The sequence below is a fragment of the Struthio camelus genome, chromosome 16 (assembly GCF_040807025.1).
Source record: "Struthio camelus isolate bStrCam1 chromosome 16, bStrCam1.hap1, whole genome shotgun sequence".
NCBI classification, from domain to species: Eukaryota; Metazoa; Chordata; class Aves; order Struthioniformes; family Struthionidae; genus Struthio; species Struthio camelus.
The window spans coordinates 12248974-12268884 of record NC_090957.1 but is presented as its reverse complement, the minus strand read 5'-3'; the positions used below and the strand labels follow the sequence as shown (position 1 = coordinate 12268884).

The following is a 19911-nucleotide window of genomic DNA, read 5'->3' as shown; positions in this document are numbered from 1 at the left end:
CCGGATTCGCCCAGGATCGCATTTTAGCGCTAAGACACGGTGGGGGGGGAACTGAGATACTAATTATCAAGCTGGAAAAACAAGAAGAGTTTGCCTTATATTATTTACATTCCCATTCCTCTTTCTGAACAGACCCACAAAGTCAACAAGCCCAGCGAAGGCTCAGCAGACGCATTTGCAATTCAAGTTGTTTTGCTCCGAAAGGCCTAGGCAGATCGCATCCATCCCATCAAGCGGCCAGAGCCTGCCTTCCCCCCCCAACTCCTTTCTCCCTAAAAATGTCTTTACGCTGCCTTCCACTATTATTATTATTATACCACAACCCATGTTACTCAACGGCACAATTTTTAGAAAGAGCACCGAGCGCAACGCTCCCCCCGCCCCCCCATGCTGGAAAAGCACCTTTTTAACACAAACACGCGTTTAGGCGATTTGCTTTTTTTTTTTTTTTTTTTTAAATAAGTGCTGCAAGCAATAACACCGGGGGGGGGGGGGGGAGGAAAAAACCCTCCTGCCGCCGCCGCCGGTGCCTTTGTTGTCGGCGCTCGCCCCGCGCCCGCAGCCGGCCCGGCCCCCCCCGCCCCCCCCACCTGTTCCCCTGCAGCCGCGGAGCCCCGGGGGGGGGGGCTGCGGCCGGGCAGGAGCCCCCACGGGGGGGGGGGGGCTCCAAACTCCGCGGCTGGCCCCCATCGCCGTCGCTCAGGCCGGGGGGAACGGGGTGTTGGGGGGGGGGGGGATTGCTGTCTATCTGGCCACCTCCCTCCAAAACCCTGCTCCCCGTGCAGCAAGGAGGGTGCCCCCCCCAGCACCCTGCCCCCCCTGCAAGGAGGGTGCCCCCCCCCCAGCACCCTGCCCCCCCTGCAAGGAGGGTGCCCCCTCCGCCAGCGCCCTGCCCCCCTTGCAAGGAGGGTGCCCCCCCCAGCACCCTGCCCCCCCTGCAAGGAGGGTGCCCCCCGCCACCAGCACCCTGCTCCCCGTGCAGCAAGGAGGGTGCCCCCCCCAGCTCCCTGCCCCCCTGCAAGGAGGGTGCCCCCCGCCGCCAGCGCCCTGCCCCCTTGCAAGGAGGGCGCCCCCCCCAGCTCCCTGCCCCTTCGCAGGAACGGGGCGCCCCTCCCAGCACCATGCCCCCTTCGCAGGATGGGGGGCGCCCCCCCACTCCAGCACCTTGTCCCCTTTGCAGGATTAGGGGCACCCCCCAGCACCCTGCCCCCTTGCAAGGAGGGTGCCCCCCCCAGCACCCTGCCCCCTTCGCAGGAATGGGGGGGTGGCCCCCCCCAGCACCCTGCCCCCTTGCAAGGAAGGGGCCCCCCCAACACCCTGCCCCCTTCGCAGGAATGGGGGGGTGGCCCCCCCAGCACCCTGCCCCCTTGCAAGGAGGGGGCCCCCCCAGCACCCTGCCCCCTTCGCAGGGAGGGGGCGCCCCCCCAGCGCGCCGCCAGCTCCCCAGCACCCACCTCGTCTTGGAGGAGAGGAAGGCAAGTTTGATGAGCCCGTAGGTGAAGAGCTGGATGCTCTCCTTGGCTATGCTGGCCACCCGCAGCCGGTGCTCTAGGATGTGCAGTTCCATCTTTTCCTCTTTCTCATTTGTAGTTCATCTATCCCTGGGGGTTATTTTGTGTTTTTGAATGGCGAGGAGGGGGGGGGGAGAAGAGGAGGGGGGGGCTGTTATGGCCGGTGCCTTTTCCCCTTCCCCTCCTGCTCCTGGCCGCCGTCCCAGGCGGCGGGGGCGGGATGGGGGCACACGAGGGTGCCGAGGTGGGAGCCGGGGGCGGGCGGGGGGGCGCGGGGCGGGCGGGCAGCCGGAGCCCGAGCGCCGAGCAGCTGGTGCTACCCTGGAACAAACAACTTGCCACTCAACCCCGGCCCAGCGCGCCTGCGCGCCGCCGCGCGGCACGCCGGGACTTGTAGTCCGGGACGGGCCGGCCGGCCGGCAGCCCCGGGACCCCGCGCGCCCCCGCCCCGCGCCCCCGCCCTCTGCCTCCGGGGCGGCTCTCACCCGCGCTTCCCCCCCCCCACCCCCTTTTTCTTTTCTTTTCTTTTTTTTTTTTTTTAACTTGTAAGTGACCGCCTCTTTTTTTTCTTTCATTGCACCTACAATTCGACCCGGGTGGGAGAGGTCTGGCAAACCCCGCACAGCCCCAAAGAGCAACTTCGGAAGGTTCCAATAAGTAGGGAAATATTCACGTCTTACCTTGTTCATTCTGCTAAACCCCGTTAATAAGGAGGCCTGGACTGCCTCTATGTATACCCCCCCCAAAATGCAATTTGCTTAAAAGTATTACAGAGGTGAATGCACAATTGTTTAAGAAGGTGAAGACAGGCTTTCTGGGCGTGTGACAGTTTGTAAGGTTGGAAGGAAGGATGGACGGTCCACTCACCCCGTTCACGCCGGGGAAATGGAAGGACACACGGCCCCCAGCGATGCCACATGTGGAGGCTGCCGTGGGGCGGACGAGCCCTCGACCCAGCGCCCGGAAATGGGGGCTCGCCGCGATGCACCCCCATGCCACAGAGGCTTAAATGGGGAGTAAGGCTGGGCTTGCAATATTCTTGCAAGAGGACTTGGGCTGAAAACCTGATTTGAAACTTCCACCCGCTCTGAATTTGTATCAAACTGATTTTGCTATGAACAACAACAATAATAATACCTAGATCATTATGATACCTAGATCACTTTTCATCAGTAGATCTCCAACAGGCGTTATAAAGACCATCAGTAACAACACTCGTGTTGTAGAGATGGGGAAACCGAAGCACAGACTGTGTCCGAGGGAGCACGGGCAGAGCTCAGTCGGCCGAACCCCTCTCCAGGCCACTCTTCTTCCCTGTGTAGACAGGAGAGCATCGGCGGTTGTGAAGTCAGATTTTTTGGGCTGGCCTGTGCTCTCGTGGCAGAAATCCCATTAAATTCAACTCTGGAGACATGCCTCTGAAACTAGAGTTTCCACACCGTTTCAATTCGGTTAGTTCCCGTGGGACGGCTGTACTTCCCCCTCTGGATGTGACTGCACTTCTTTTGCCTGTGGCCGTGCTTCCGAGAGACCATCTTGTTATATCCCCAAAGGGGAAACTGAAAATTAGAGGCATTCATACCTGTAGTTAGTCTGAAATCATTTAGGGCAAAGGCGGCAAAGAAAAAATATCAACTATCTGTTTTATTTTTAAAAGGCCTTTAAAAAATGAGGAGTTATTTTCCTTCACTGGCTTGCACAGAAGTTCAGACGACTGCAGGCACTGCAATTTAGGAAACTGAAGAGGGTTTTTAATCTGCTTCCACTGATAATTCAAGGCCTTGGTCTTCAAAGCACTGAATGTATCTGTGTCCAGCTACAAAAAGTGCCGGCACCTGCATCTACAAATCACAGATATCTGCTCTTTGGGGACCGTGCAGACCACAGAGCCCAGAAGGAAGCAGCCAGGGACAAAACACTCACCGTCAAGGTTGCTGTGAGCTTCCAGAGGAAATCAGACAAACGCAGCCTGAATTGCTTCTATGAAATGCTGCAAAACTTTCCTCTTTTACAAGATTTTCCATCATAACCAGGACACATGCACAGTATCAACCATTCCCCTTCCCACTTAAAGAAAAAATATTCTGCCCCCAAGCAGAGCTTTCTCAACCCAGAGAGGCCAGAGACTCCAGGAAAGCCACCGGGGATTATGCTATTACCAGTCTAATTACCGCAGAAAATGCTTACATGTAACAACGAGAGATGGTAGAACAGACCCAAAGGTAAAATCCGGGGGGAACTTTTGAAGCAAGCAGATCATCAGAGACTTGTTCTGCCTGCAGGGAAGGAGAAAAGACGCCCTGAGTGAAGTCATCTGGATTTACTAAAAAAAGAAGAACCAAGCAAACAAGCAAAAAAATCCCCCCAAACCCACAAAACACAAAAAATACTTCTTCGTTTTGTTAAGTTTACATCCGGTGCTCTCCAAAATTGCAATTTCTTTCTTGGGTCTGATCGACCGCTAGAGTTTTCCAAGTCTTTCAAAGAAGGCCTGAAGGCCTCTCTGAGCTGGAAACGCAGACACAGACCTCATGGCGATGTGAACCTTCACATAGTCGACTGTGGGAAGCTTTAGGGAAAAAATCAAGTCCCACCAGCACCCAACCCCATTTTCTACACACCAAAAATAAGCCTATTTCAGCACAGGCAAATTTTTCTAGAGCAGGCAGCCTGGCAATTAGCTAAAATACTGTTAGGTGCCCTCTCCTCTGGTTGCGGTGAGTATTCAGACCTCTGTCCTTCCCTTGTTGCCAGTTTTACCTGCGAATTTTCATGCAGGGAGCAGAGTGGAATGTATTGTTATTGTAAATAACACACTAGAACATCTTTTTATTATTGTCCTTCCAAGTCTTTCATATTTTTGCAGCCCACATGGACTCTCTTGGCCCAGCCACAGAGGAGGGACCTTTTGTGCGAGATGATGTAACCACGCTTTTTTATTAAAAACAAAACCATTCCCTGCCCATACAGCTTCCAATGTGAAGAGAGCAGCAAAACAAACCTCAGTATGAGGACCAGGTACCATGAGTCACCTCCCACCTGGATGGAGAGCAGACCACTTACAAGCCATCTGGAGAAGGAGAGACTAGCAAGTGGTCTATGTCAGAGACCGCTGACAACACTAAGCAAAACCAGGGCTTGGAAGCCCTGAGGTTGAGCTGGCAGTGATCCCTATTCAGCAGAGCATGCAGACGGTACTCGAGCAGCTGGGCAGTTTTCAGACATCTCAGCTTCTGCTCGTGGTTGCGTGGACCTTCTCACCACGCAGCAGGGCGCAGCTATCTCTTGTTCGCCTTGTGGCACCTACCGTCTAGAAGTGAGGTCCTAGGAATGCAACGCTTTATGGTAACCAGTAGTTCAACAAGGTGAGCTCTGTTTTGGGGGAACGCTACCTTGGCTTTGGACTTTTATCTCAGGAGCAACCACGTACAGCCAGCTATAGGTCACCAACTGTCCTTCGGGAGACTCTAGCTATCACGAGTCTTTCACCTGAATGCTAAATTTCTCCCAAAGCATACTGCAGTCCAGCACTCAAATCTCTACATACACATTGCTTCCAAACCAAACTGAAACACTCGACAACAATCAGCATTTCAGGAAAAATAAATGAAAAACATAGAAACAGTTTAGGTGAAAAGAATGTAATTACGCACAGTGATGAACAGTTCACCAGGATCAGCACTGTACACAGAGAAGGAAAAAGGAGGATTTCTAATCACATGAGCCATTATGTTTTATGCAGTTACTCCAAAATACAGTTCGATATTTTAATATTATTTTATTTAGATAGTGTAAGGAAGTTCTTAAATCATTTGTGGTCTCTTCTGTACTGTAAAAAAGCCCCCAATTACCCTACTTAGATATCAAAGATGAAGCTACGGAAGCCTTTTAAGGATGGATTTTAGCACGCAGTATCTAAATTCCTGGCAATAAAGCCTCATTTTCAGAAAATAAGTATAATTTAAATTGAAGTCTCTCACATGATTTGTCCAACACTGCACTGTTGCACATCTAATATTGCTCTACTGTTGGCAGAATTACGTTTCTCTTTCAGAAACATCTGAAGTTCAACAGCGTCTTCACCTCTGACTAGGACTCATATCAGCTTCTAAGGTCTAAAATAGCAAATAAGACAAATCCTAACGTGAATGATGTGATGCCAGCCCGCTGGATAAATATGCCCAAGGCAAGATGAAGCCAGTGTCGCAGTTGTTTAACCTAGCATTTGCTTTTCCACAGTAGATGGAGCATATGAGGTCCTTAGCACGTCTGTAGCTCTGGTGTGAAACCGAGGTCAGTGTGTGTTTCTGGGGTCCCTTTCAGTCTCGATGCATAGGGGACACAACAATCTGCTTCAGCTTCTGAGCTCAGAGAGCTTTTGAAGGCAGGCTGCGTTGAAAGCTTTGAGGGCTGGAGGTATCTTCAGGTCAGTCACTGGTTTTGACCAAAAGGGAAGCCACTGCCTTTCTTAACAGCCTTAACCAGTTTATTCTGAGATGAAAGTTACTTAGTAACTATAATTATCCTGGGACTCTTTGCTTAAGTTAAACAGGCCTCTTCGACCCAGGGAGGGTAATGCTTCTTCATCCAAATGGGTAAATAGAGGCACAGAGAGGCAGGCAAGGAACCAAGGTCACTTCATGAATTATTAGCATTTTAGAGATGCAGTTCATAGGCTGCTGCTTGATCATGAGACTTCTGTGCAGCTGTCTGAGGCGGACGGACGGGACGGGTGTGCAAACTGCTGTCTTAGACTTCAATGACAATTAGTATCTTTGAATAAATCAGTCCTTTAAGAAAAATATCATATGTAAAAATGGAAAAAATAAAAAAGCCAAAAAAACCCTCCCTTCCCAAATGATAGCTTCTGGGCTTGCTCATGAAAAATTAGCCATTTGTTTAATTGAAAAGAGCAATTTATCAAGCAAATTTCCTTGTAGCAACCAGAGACCTTTCAAAACTTGATTGCAGTTAATATGCCAGTGTTTCAAAGCATTTTATTCAACTATCAAATAAGCTAACGAAGACCTTTAATTTACTGTTGAAATACACAGCAGGCTGAGCAGGTTGGACATTTCCTGCTCCCAGGGCAGCTGAGGTGAGGAGGAGACCTCGTGGCTGCAGCAGATCCTTGTGGCTGCCTCTGGATAGAAGAGATGAAACAGGACATAGCTATCACGTACAGCTAGACATAGCAACTACCAACTGCAACATGAACCAAATACAAAAAACTCGCCGAACCTCAGACCACCACAAAGCGGCCGGCTAATACCATCCCCATGCAAGGCAAGCAGGATTTGCTCAACCTTGGCCTGTGAGAGGCCAAACTTAAAGACTTGATTCTGGAGTTTCAGTCCAATTCCTACCTCTCTTTAGCTACCGACTGACAAGACTTGTTCACGTCCTTGATTCAAACACTCTCACGAATCCCTTATTCTTAGTAATGAGTAGATGCCTTAATACATTGCTCCCATAAATTTACTGGAAACATTCAAAGTCTGGAAGGGAAAACAATTATTAACAAAAGAGAGGTAAGGTAATGCAGGTATTGCTGAACCAAAACATTATACGACCTTAGAGCCTAAAGATGCCTTGCCAAGATGCTGATCGCACGCTGGTTTCCTGACCAGGGGAGCTTCTTTGACTTATTTGCTGTAACGAACAGCATATTGGTATGGACCCAGTTCAGCTTGCTGGCTCTGCACAAAGCCAGGTGAAGTGGCCAAAGTCACGTCCACTTCCTCAAGGCTGAAACTCATCGTTTATGCAAAATCGAGACAGTGTGGCTCAGGCTGTGGGAGGGGTGTCTTCACAGCTGCTAGGAGGTGTTAAAGATGACCTCATCTTCTCCTTTACTTCTGGTATTTAAATTCAAGAAAATATCCCCCTCTCCTATCCTGCCAGCCTCTTAAAGATCAACACATCTGCAAACACATTCTGCACACCTAAGGGAAGAAAGCCAGATTGCAGCCTGCCTTATCTCTTCTGACTTGCTAAACGCATTTCAGACCTCGAGCATCACATGACTGTACATAATGTGTGGATACAATAACTAATGTGGCTTTCATAACGGATCAGCAGGGATCAGCAATGTTGAACAAACACCCTTATTTGCAAAAGCACCTTCTGAGCCCATGAAGCAGGTGACCTTGTCTCAAAAGGTTATAGTGTGAAGTTAATGATCCGCAAATTAAGGATTAGAAACTCGGGTGAAATTCATCCACAGCTCCCCCTTAACCTTGCTGTTTTGCATTGAATCAAGCAAACACTGTCACTGCTCTATAGAAACCTAGCGCAATAAAAGAGTCCAGCTCCTGGCAGCTCAGAAAGCAGCAGACAATGCTCTTTCTGCAAGAAGGCGCCTGCTGGTAGGGACAGGATTTCATGAGAAAGCATAGATCAATATCTTGTTGAATGCCTTTTGTTGCATCTCCATATGAAGAACATACCGTGCTTCTTCCTGATTGCAACACCCACGGGAGATACTCAGGGAGTGGTAGACTAGGTATATGACTCCGCAGCAATTTGGAGACTCCTGAAGAGCAGGTCAAAGCATAAACTAGTAACCTCTTCCACAGCTGTTTTCTATATTCTGGGAAGATCCTATTGCACAGGAAGAAATCCTATATGCTCTGCTGGTCCGCAGGATCTAGTCATCCACGAGGTTTAACTCTGGACGAAATATCACTTGGGAAAATTCCCTGCATGCTGCCTCTCACATTCTCAATAATTTATCCAAATAAATTATATTCTATATCTTGAAGAGGAGAAGGCCTTATTTTCCCATGTATTTGCAGAGTAGCCTTATGTGCACAGGAGGCAGTACCCTTCTGACCAAGCTATTCTTCTGTTACGACTGGTGTAGCTAAGCCAGGCCCACAGGGTTTTGCTCAGGACTGCCATTTACACCTGAGGACCCATTGAAGCTGCTGAAGTTGGCATAGCTGCTGGGTAAGGATGAGCCCTGCGGCTCCTCTAATTTTGGATGTGGGCCTGCACGTGCTTTGCTCTTTCCTTGCTGGGGCGTTTTTGGCTGTGGTGATGTACTTGGTGCCGTTGAAGCTAGCTTTAGAAGCTGCAACCTGCCCTCGGAGACTAATTCCTACATATTTGTTGGACTAGTCCATGCTTTTCTCTCTAGCTCCAGATGGACAGGGAGCTCCTGTGATGGAAAATTAACAAGAAGGAAGTAGAAGATATTGGAAAGGCACTCTGACTATGACCTGCCCCCTTTAAGAGAGGCGGAGGCGAGCGGGCAGGAATTCTGGTTCGGCAAGGCAGCTTTGCTGGAACAAAGCAGAGCCTGTTGGTCACTGGTCTGCGAAAGGCAGCGGGCCTGAGCCGGCATGCCCGGGCTTCTCCGCAGGAGCTCCAACGGGGAAGCAGCCCTGTCTCCCTAGCAGCCTCCGTTTCCTCTGGCACGTTGTCAGCACCATCTCCTCCATTCCCTCCTGTTTGTCTTCTTCAGCAGACTCTTTTTACATGATTACTTTGAGATAAATGAGCCCTCCCAGAGTGATTCAGCAGATAAAGCTGGGCTGTTCCCGTAGTCTCCGATGTGGGCTCTTTCTTCAAGTAGCTCGCCCCATTCGACTCCGGATGACACATTCCAGCAAATACTTGAAAAAACTCTCATCCCCTTGTTGCTCAAACCAGGATAAGATTTTTAACTCATTGTTTTCCCTTGAAAACAGCAGCACACACAGTAACTACTCTCATGCTCTGCATAGAGTTTAATATTAGAGATAAACCAAAACAAAATGAGGGACAGAGAAAGAAGACATGAAAATCGCTGCACAATTAGGAAATGCACACATATTTGCCTGCAGAAGGTCTGCTTCTGTAGTGCTTGCTTCAGGCTCCAATTTGCAAGTGCAAAAATAATGGAAATCTCACCTATCCATGAACAGGATACGTCTGCAGAGAACTATATTTTTGCACCTTTGGGGGTTGCATGTTCCACTAGATGACCAGTAAATACTTTTATTTGGTTTATACACCATATTTGTAGATTCATAGATACCACAGGGGAGGAGTTGCCGAAGCAAATTCAGTGATGAACGCAGAGCTGCAGAACTGGACCATCTTGCCTCGAATCCTGCTTCTGACAGCAGCAAATGCAGAATGTCAAAATAAGCCATTTGTGCAGCCTCCTCTGCTGCACCCTGTCTAGCCTCTAACACGTACAAAAACTCATGTTCTCCTAAAGCACTCTTTGGGCATTGAACCTTTATTTTAAGAGTAAAATTTTAGTAGTAGTCATCTGACTGCCCTGAGGAAGAAAAGCTGCACTGAGGAACAAAGAGCTCTTTAAGACAGTGGGGGAAAACCACTGTGATATTTTAAAACGGAGCATTACAAACACTGAAAACAAGCCGAGTAAAGAAGTGGGACAGTGAGACACACAGGGGAGCAAGCGGAAGGAGGTACAGTCAACTGCCTTTGCTAACTGCATAGAAAGTTTGCTTTATATAAACAATTCTCACTTCTAGGCTTAATCACAGCTTTCCTCTGCCACTGACCCCCATAAATAACAACAGCAACAGCAACATGAAGAACATCCCAGCTTTGGGGATCAAGGGAGGAATTTATATGCTGCATGCTACAGTATGGTCACAGACCTCCCCCTCCCAACCGCTGTCTCTTCCCCTTGCTATAACCACCCATGCCTTTGTCTGAAGAGCTGACAGGTTTAAATAGAGCATATAAAACAGTGGCTGTTTCCAAGATCCCATTTCTGCCCGGCTTGGACAGCAGGTAACAATCTTCTTTACACTCCGAGTTGCTCTTTTAAATTTCAGTTTTGATTACTTCAGGGCTGCGCCTCATGCTATGCTGCTATTTATTTTAATGAACTCTGCTTACTCTATCATTTGGTTCAAACGAGGAGCTCTTTGGAGCTGTTGTGCTAAGCACAAATTCAGGATGATACAGCAAAGTAACCTAAACGGAATGAGGCCAAACAACATGTAATCACGTCTGAGGAGGAGGGCGGGTGGGGAGCGCAGGGGATGGGAGCGGAGGAGCGGAGCCGGGGCGGACGCCGCGCGCAGAGCACACGTGGCTCGGCCCGCGCGCCCGGCCTGGCAAACGGCACCGGGAGGGCGGCTCCGGCTGAGCAGATCTGGCTTTCGGGTCGAGGGACAGCGAAAACTAGTGTCTGAACTGGAAGCTGATTTTTCGCGGGGTCGTATTTCCACGAGGGTGGGAAACCCAGCCCCAGAGGACAGGCCCAGCAGTAGACTGCTCCTTTTTTTGCGTTGCGGCTCCTCACTAGCAGAAAGCAGAGAAGGACAAAATTGGAGTAACATGGAGAAGAGAGCTAGGCAGACACCCGCTTCCTAATCTGCTCGTGTCACCTGAAGACTACGGCTCTCCACTTTGTTGGCGTGACCTCGAGTCTGTCTTCCTTACCTCTCTTCCCCGCATAACTCCTGCTCTTGACCTCTCTGCTCACTCCTGAAGTAGGCAGCGCTTCTGTGATCTGCTTCTTGGGCAGAACTGGAAACGGGATAACCTTCTGCGGCGGGGATAACACTATAAATAGGTTTGGGGAGCAAACAGAGACAGAATTGAAGATAAGGCAACGTAGCCACCAGAAGATTTTGCTGCTTTTACTCCAGTAGAAAGAATGGCAGAAAGGTGCCTGCACGGGAATAATTTGTCCCAAGGCAAATCTGGATGGAGTAATACTAGTACACAGTATCTGCTTAATGTAGGAGCGTGCAAAAACCAGAACAGAGCTAAGGCAGCCTAGGGAAGAGCAGAAATCCTGGTGGCTTTATTCCTTCCTCTCGTATACCAACCACACTCAGGGAAGCGCTTTGTGATGGTCTCCAAATTCTTGGGCATGAATCTATAACTAAGCATACCAGAACTCCCCCTGCTGAGGAGCTACCACAACCACAACTAAATATTTGGGGAATTTTTTTGGGCAGAACACTCCTCCATTGGAAAGTGCTGATTTGTTGAAACCAAAGCTTTCTGTGGAAAAAAACATCAGCTTCAATGAAATATTAGTTGGGAAGAGGTTCCCATGCTCACAGTGCAATTGCTGGTCAAAGCCAGGCACGGCTAGCATTCCTTCTGGGGTACTTCTGCACTGTGTATATATTAGAGAAAGACAGACCAGCAGACAGACATGCAGACACAAACCAGAAAGGACAACCTCTGTAATGTGGAAGGCCAGATTTAAAAGAGGTATTTGAACCTGGCCTTTCCCTCTGGACTATTACTGTATGGGGAGGGGGGAGTTCCCGTCTTAGTATCTCCCTCCTTCCAAGAAGGGGCTTGGAGGTGCGTGTTTCGATTTTTTTTTTTTTTCCAGAATGGGAACAAAAGCAAAAAGAAAAAAGCATTAAACTTTTTGGGAAAAAGCACCTGGCTCCCACTCTCTCTAGTTTTAACGCAAATGATACTGCACTCACACTAGGGATTTGATAATTATTCTAGTTAAAGAAAACTAAACAAACGAACACAAACTCGTGCCCCCATGTGATAGCACCACGTTTACAAAGCACTGAGCGTGCGGATTAAGCCCGAGTTAAACTGGAAGAAGTTCTGCCTCGCCCTCCATCCCTCGACCAGGGGCCGTCTCTCCTGCATGCGCACTTGAAGATTTGCTGTCATCCCCCTTTCACTCAATCAGTGGAACAAGGTGCAAGCTGAGACCTCTGAGTAGCAGTAGCTGCATTTTTCTGTTCATGTTTAAAAGCCCTAAAATCTGCCTAGAAATGCTTGCCCCTCTGCTTAAATGCTGTGGCTGCAGTAAGATTCACTTTGAAAGAGCTGAACTGCAGGAAGTTAGTTTTTTTAGCCCAGATGGGAAACCCAGGGAGGATCTTTCTCAAATCTCATTCTGTGCTTAGCTGTAAAATACACCCTTTACAAATGGGGTTTTTTTGGAAGCCATGGGCCATGAAAAGAGGATGAGGACAAGGTCTCGCAGATGTTGCCTGCTGGAATACAGTCTAGCTTAAATTCACTGTGGATCCAAGTACCAAGGAAGACCAGTCCGCGAACAAGCTGCGAGCCCACAACCACCTTGAAATGAGGCCACAGTTATGATTAAAGCTGAACTATGGCTGTTTCAAAAACCACGACAAATCTTATTGTACGTACTTCTGTTGGCCCAAAATTAGCTTCATTTGGGGATCAGCATTACAGGAATCATGTTTTTACTTCCCTCATTTGCTGTATTGCAACCACTTTGGTGGTAACAAGCGCTAATGCCTTGCCCGTGAGGGTTTGCTGATGCACAAGCGCTCCGGGGGAAAAATCCAGGGAGCAAACGACAACAATCCACCCGTTAGCCACATACAGAGCATCGAGAGGGGTTAAAGCATGCTGCTGCGTCATCAAACCTTCCCAGGCAATTACCAAAAGCAAGCAGAGACACTTTGGTCCCAGGCTGTGTTTTCCCATCAAGTTTTTGAGCTGTAAAACTCAAAGGCTAAAAAAGGCCAAGAAAATTCAAGAACCATTTGGTGAGAAGGAGGGGCTATTTGCCAAAGGGAAGGTCTGTGGAAACCAGCTCTCATCAAAACAGTAAGTAATACAAAGTTCCTCATGCCACAGTTGCCATTAGGATATTGACTTACAGCATCCAAACATCTGGGTCTGCTTGTCAAGAGTGCCATGGTTCTGTTAGCAATCTGTACACATCCACCTTCGGTACTATCCTGGACACAAAAAAAGTACATCTAGAAAAGAAATAACAAATCTGTCACCCCATGTACTGTTAAAAGATTATGTTTCTAAAATGCAGATGTCAAATGCCTGACTGAAGCCAATCACTAATTTATTGTATTTTTCCACTTGCTTTGTAAGATTTATTCTGAAAATATAAATGTCCCACTTGCTCAGATAATCCAGTCTAACTACTTACGAGTTTTGTACGAGGTTAAGGCTTGACCATAGCCTTTTGGCTAACAGTAGGAGAAAGATCCGTAGTATAGTCCTGTAAGCTTTGGTTCAGTCCCATTTTGGGTTCAGATTTTGGCACGCTTGCCATCTCTGTATTTAGAGTCACTGACACTGTAAGGCCCGTTTCTTCCTAACCCCCAGTCTAAACATTTCCTTGAAAACCTAGAAATACTCATGATAAATTAGAAGATATGCATCAAGCAGATGATCACAGAAGGCTTCATCAGATAAGCAAGAAGAATATTACTGTTACGCTGTTGTTCAACACAGAAACAAGGATTCTTTATCAGAAAAGCATCTTGCGAGTAATGCGGGCTTGCCAGTTAGAGACTCAAATTCTCTGAGCACAAACGGCTTGATAACAAGGAGAATTACTGTGCTCAGATCACTACTGCAAGGCCAAAGAGTTGTATTTTTACTTGTTATTTCACAAAAGAAAAAAGGAACTTCTGTGCAAGGCTGCAAGTGCCTTTGCTGTAAATTATAAGAAATTATTATAAGTTTGTTTCTCCCTCTCTCTCTCTCTCTTTTTTTTTTTTTTTTTTAAGAGAATCTCTCTGGAGAGAATGGCATTGCTAAAGCATTGAACAAACAAAGCAGGCTGCCTCCCAGCCATAGCACAGTCCACATACCTTCTTATGCAAGAGCAAGGCAGTTGAGTTGTGGTTGCTTTTGAAAATGGCCATAAACCAAGGCTGTACTTCGCATAAGAGCACATCTCCAAAAAATAAGTTTTTCTTTCCATTCCTTATTCTTGACCTTAAGGCAAATATAATCCCAAAGGCAGCAGTTAAATGTGAAACATGTTGCTATAGCTCCAGCTGCTTTCTGCAAAGAAGTTTGGAGGAAACCACTTTCAGTGGATTGCTCATGTTACATATTTTTGCTTTGCTCCAGCAGCAGGTGAAGTATATTTAGACAACCAGGTTAACATGGTTATCACTTCCATTCTCTTCTAGAGTCATTTCTGTACAAGTCCATCTTAGGAAGCTAGTGTGAAATAGTGTAACTCCACTGGGCTTTTTTGGAATAACATTAATCTACACCAGTTTTGATTTTCAGAGTTATTCTCTAACTACCAATAAGATGCGCAGAAACAATTATGAGAGATGTAAGGAAAATACTCGCATCTTTCTGTAGCGGTCCCATATTTTGTTGATTTACACACTGCTTGCCTATTACCACTAGTTTGCCCTCACAGTATCCTAACTGAGCTGGAGGAGCAGTTCTTGCTGTGATGATCTACCACTTTGTGTGACAGCTGTATCTGAAATTACACTAGAAATAGAGATTTACTGCAGAGTAGCAGCAAGCAATCCTTAGTACTGAACCTGCAATCCTTACTAAGCTGAACTTCCCATGGGATTTTCACTAAGGTGTGCAGCACTCAATTTAAAAGGTCATGCACAAGCAGAAACATAACGAGGGCATATGCTGGTAGAGACTCTTGTAGTCCTGAGAATACTCCAGGAATTATTAACTATAACATCATACACTAATCTAAGGATATCAGGAGTTAAACTCACTCTACAAAGAGCAGAAAATAACTGTTATTTTGCTCTGTTCCCTTATTTTCAGCTAGATATTTTCCCATCCATTATTTTTTTCAGAACAAAATGAGAAACACTCTTCCATCCAAAATAAATGTGATATTTAAAAAATATTTTCCTCATCTAAATCGGGATGAAAAATTCAGCTTCAATATTTTCATTGAAACTGTTCATTTTGCTTTTATCTTTTTCAGTTTAGAGTTCCATTCACATGCTTCAAAGACAGCATAGTTTATAAAATAAATTATTCAAAGGAGATGGATGGTTCAACAATTTTCGGGGAGGGGGGGAGGGGGGAGGAGAGGAGACAAAATGTGCTAGGATAGCCTCAGAACAAGCCCTCTCCTAAAACAGCTTTGGATTTGGGGAATTGGTGTTTTACAACATGGACATTTCAAGCAGAAATTCCTGATTAATTCCTTCCAGTAACCTCTCAGGAAGAAGCATCCTCTTACCATCTACGAGCCTGGAATTACGGTACGAGTAGGCTGTAGCATGCTGGAGACAGGTATGTGCTCAAAGCCACCTGCCTCCTCCTCCATCATGACTCACCCTGGCAACCTCAAAGGAAGCACTGAGGAAAAGGCTTGTCGTCACGTCACCCCAATATCCTTTTGAACGCTCTACAACCAGGATAAGGAGAGTGCATTAAGAGGCTTATACCCATTCCAAGTTTTCTTGCTCTTTATCCGTGTGGATGATACACGCTGAGTTAAATTCATTCTTTAGAACGCGGCTGTATGTGAAGCTATGTTCTTTTCCCAAGGATGCAAGGGATGAGCACGTAGTGGATCTTGAGGTTCCACTAGTCACTGGTGTACGTTGCCATCATAACACTAAGGTGCCATGAAAATGATAGCTTCAATTATATTTTCATGATGAGAAATTTCCACTAAAGATGATTTAACAATGCGTTATACTATTTTCCAGAGTTAACGCCAATGACTTGTAAAACGGTAATATTGTAAAATCTCGTGCAAGAGAACAAACCAGACCTAATCGCAACCTCCAAATGTCCGCATTGCAGTTTAGTTTCTCCTCTCCCCGCTCCTGCAAATTTCAAATCCACAAAAAACAATGCTGCAACCTGCACCCAAATGTAGGATGTACTACTCACTCCTGCATCCACCTGTTCCTTCTCCAGGCAGATGCACACATCATCTCTCTCCATGGCTTAAACTCTCTCTCTCTCAGTATGGGCTTGCCTACTTTTATCACGTTGTACTATGCAGCAGAAAAAAAAGGACGCCTAAAAATCTTTACAGAAGACAAATGCAATTATTAGATGAGTAGAGAGAATGGAAAGAAAAAAAAAACATTAGTAACACCTACACAATTACGTAGTTCCAAAGACTTGCCAGATGAGCATCAATATACTTCTAAATCATCACTTTTGCAGTAGATCCGATGAAGAGAAGTTTATATAGTCCGATGACAATGACGTGAACACTCCCCTACATATTTTAAAGTCAAAGTGTCATCAAGGATACCCTGTCAAATCCTCTGTTTGAAAGCGTCATTCAACTCTGTAGGAGACATCTTTCTCCTCTTTTTCACAGCCGGCATACATTGCAAACCACAGTCTTTAGCTCTGTCTCCCAGAACAACAGACAGGTGGGCTATATATTATATTCTGCCTTGTTACTGTTCATTTAAAAAAAATGAAGGAAGAAAAGAAGGCACGCATGAGTGTGAATTGGACAGATTAGACACCTAAAGCCATACACATCAGGAATACATCTGCTTTTAGTGATGTGCTTACAATTCGTCTCAGAAACTATACTAGGAATACAACATTGAGAAAAATCTCACACGCCTACTCACATCAAATACAGAAAAGGTTTAGCACTTCTTAGGTTCAGGCCCTGAAGACAATATAATTGCTATAAATAAATGATGGCAAAACCAGTTATTCCATTGTGTCAGCCACAGAAATGTTTCTGATGCCACTCTGTGTGTTATATTGGAGAAAGTCAAAAATTTTTCATGAAACTTTTTATTAGAAGAAAAAACCAACAGCTAGCTTTGCAGTGATAAAAAGCTGGTTTTCTGCAACAGCTTTGGGGTAGTTCTTTTTTTCCTGGTTAAGAAAAAAATAAGTCCTAAAGTGTTGGTGGAAATGGAAAGCATGTGTTTTTCTGCATAACCATGAATTGTTTTCTACCAGTGCTAATGCAGATCACTCTAGTGGGTCCAAGCACGCATTTCTTCAGAAAGTGGATCCATCTTGGGAGGAAGGGAGATGTAGAAGGGTCAGCACAGGCACAAAGGGCAAAATCTCAGCTGCATTCTTATAAATGTTATTAGCATTAGGTGAATGTGGTGAGATGGAAAACCACACTAAGTTTTATGTCCTTTCGGTATTAAAAGTTACGCATAAACATCTGTCTTTGAGGACAGATGGCAGCATTTGCTCCACTAGCCTACAGAGTCACTGTGGTTTTCTCCCAACCGAACAGGAGCTGCTGGATACTTGCAAGCAGTCCAAAGAAAGATAAGGCAGGATTAGAGCCCGATAAATGCAAGAGAGTTAACTAATCACTTGGCCCGCGGCTCCCAATCTCGCCTCTCCTCCCACTCCCTGGGGACAGAAGGGTCCTTTCATCACGTACCAACGGGTAATAATCTAGATGAAGACAGAGGGAGTGAATTCTGCTGTTGCGACAACCATGGAAAAAGCCAAAGTACATTGGAAAGCTGAAGATGAAATACCTTTCCTCCTCTTCACTGCAGAAAGCATATACTCCCCACACACCCTATCAACAGAAAACTAATACTGACCACAGCCAGCGCTCCCAGGGAAATGCTCTGCTCAGTGAGCAGCCAGCCAAGTCATATCCCTGCCTCTGCATCTGACTTCAGCTGCTTGCAATGGTCTATTACCTTCACAAGCAACAGACACAAGAGCTATGTAGTATCTGGTTTTAAAAACCCTCTGTCAAGACTATATAATCTAACAAATGCAATAACAAATGCAGGTCCCACCGACTAATCCTCCCCAGAGCAGCGTTTAGAAGGAAACATAGAGCTCAGGCTTTATATTTATGTTGTTGGCTTAATCTACTGGATATTATCAAGGCCAAGTTGTAATCTTCCTCAAAAAGGTTACCCCTCCCTTGCAGGGCAGAACTCCCTTAATTTCACTGGGACTAATATTTGGCTCTCTGAGCATAAACTACAAAGTAGCAGCCAGGCCACACTGCTGCAGCTCCTACAGAAAACAGCAAAAAAGGAAATGAAGAAGCTAGTACTGCCAGTACTTTGCAGGGGGAAAGAAAAGGTCAGCATTTCACAGCTAGGTCCCTGCATATAGACACATGTGTATATATTTGCAAGAAACATGTTCCCTCCCCCTGATGTGCTACATGTTTTTCTCTCTCTCTTTTTTTTTAAACATATAGCTTTTGGTTTTCAGAGTGAAAGCCTTAAAGAAGTCCTATTGGAACAACCACCTTGGACATGCATCCAATTGTTTGACTTGTCCACATTCTGTTTTTATCAAAAGATGGCACACAAGTTTCGCATCCAGAAAAAAAAAATAGTAGCTCAGACATAGAGACCTGATTTGGATTCGTCTTAGTGAGCTGCTAGTGCCTAAGACTTGTTCTGCAGAGACTTACTGCTGTCAGCTTCCAGAAGTCAAGCAAGAGTTAAACTGGCTTGTGGTCCTCTACTGTACGGCACTGAGATTTTTATAGCACTAGAATCAGGTGGGCTTTTGCTTTTTCATCTATATTCACTTGTTTGTTTTGTCATAACCAATGTGTTTCTAAAAACAGAATCGTCTGTCCTGGATATTTGGCTGTGTTCGAGTGCAGTACATGAATTAACCTTCAAATGTGCAAATTTAACAGCCTGCAATTATTGCAGTCATCTTTCATTAAAGAGCCTTTTAAACAAATAGTTTTTCTTCATATAGGTTGAGCTTCCCTGATGCTAGCAAAACAAACTGTGCAGGCACTGAGTTTAATCACATACTCTGGTGCAGGCAATGGGAAGGAGGAGCCGGAGATGCAAGCCGAGGCGCGTGAAGAGCCTTGGAAGATGAGCACTGCCCATCTGTCCCAACTAGGGAAGATGTGACCGCCCCGGCTGTCCTGCCAGGGGCTTTGCCAGAGGGGTTATCACCTCTGTGCTGGCTCTAGAGCTGCTGCACATCACCCCTGCACGTCTTAACTTGAACTGCTGCTCCAGATTAATTGCTTAGTTTCTAACTCTGGCTCAGGATGCGGCCCACTTGTGGCTCTGCTGCCTTTGCAGTGGATTAGCAGAAGCTTCTGGCCAAGAAGTGCCACAGACGGCTCTGAGCAACAGTGTCCAAACCCCGACAGCGGCAACCATCAGCATTTGCCTACCACCACTCTCAGCATATGCTTAGCGTTAACCCCTTCTTAAAGTCTTGCTGATACTAAAGGGACCTACACATGCACCTTACATTTCTGTTGAACACACAAACCGAGGCACGTGCCTAAAAGCGGTCAGAGGAACTGCAGTCTGTAGGGATTGAAAAGTTATTTTTGAAGGAGCAATGAAAGACAACAAACATCTTCCAGAAGGCTTAACATAAAACCCTCAGAAATGGGGTATTTGGGGCTGTTGTCCACTCACCAAAAACCCAGGATTTATCATCTGTTACTCAGATGATCCCAGAGATCATCTGGGATGAGCTCTCTGATACCCAGAGATCATCTGTTACTCAGAGTCAGTATGTATAAGCTGGGAAGGAAAGATGACAAAGGGTTTTATAGAACATCAAGAATATTTTCTGATCTCTAATAGAAAATATTTCTAGATCATACTCTTAATTATGGCCTTTTTGTTTAAAGATCACTTACAAGTAATTTACTTTAAGGCTTTTTTTAAATATACATCATTTTCCTAATCTATAGATGGAAAATAACTCCTGTATACGTAACCCCATATGA

The 19911-nt window shown here is 46.2% G+C and overlaps 1 protein-coding gene and 1 long non-coding RNA gene across 3 annotated transcripts in view; both read right to left on the bottom strand.

Moving 5' to 3' along the window:
• CASTOR2 (cytosolic arginine sensor for mTORC1 subunit 2) overlaps window positions 1-1855 on the bottom strand; it is a 120594-nt gene extending 118739 nt beyond the window's left edge. Inside the window, exon 1 of the mRNA XM_009678153.2 lies at window positions 1455-1855. Coding sequence (XP_009676448.2) covers window positions 1455-1567 — 113 coding nt within the window. The 5' untranslated portion in view covers window positions 1568-1855. The remainder of the gene's footprint in view (window positions 1-1454) is intronic.
• A 3284-nt stretch (window positions 1856-5139) lies between these two features.
• Window positions 5140-19911, bottom strand: part of LOC104146209 (uncharacterized) — a 33846-nt gene continuing 19074 nt past the window's right edge. The window contains exons 3-6 of one of the 2 annotated variants that reach the window (XR_011134850.1): window positions 13112-13213; window positions 10926-11048; window positions 6878-7009; window positions 5140-6654 (exon numbers count right to left, since the gene is read on the bottom strand). This is a non-coding gene — a long non-coding RNA (uncharacterized lncRNA). The remainder of the gene's footprint in view (window positions 6655-6877; window positions 7010-10925; window positions 11049-13111; window positions 13214-19911) is intronic. The other variant, XR_694583.2, reaches the window with a different exon arrangement.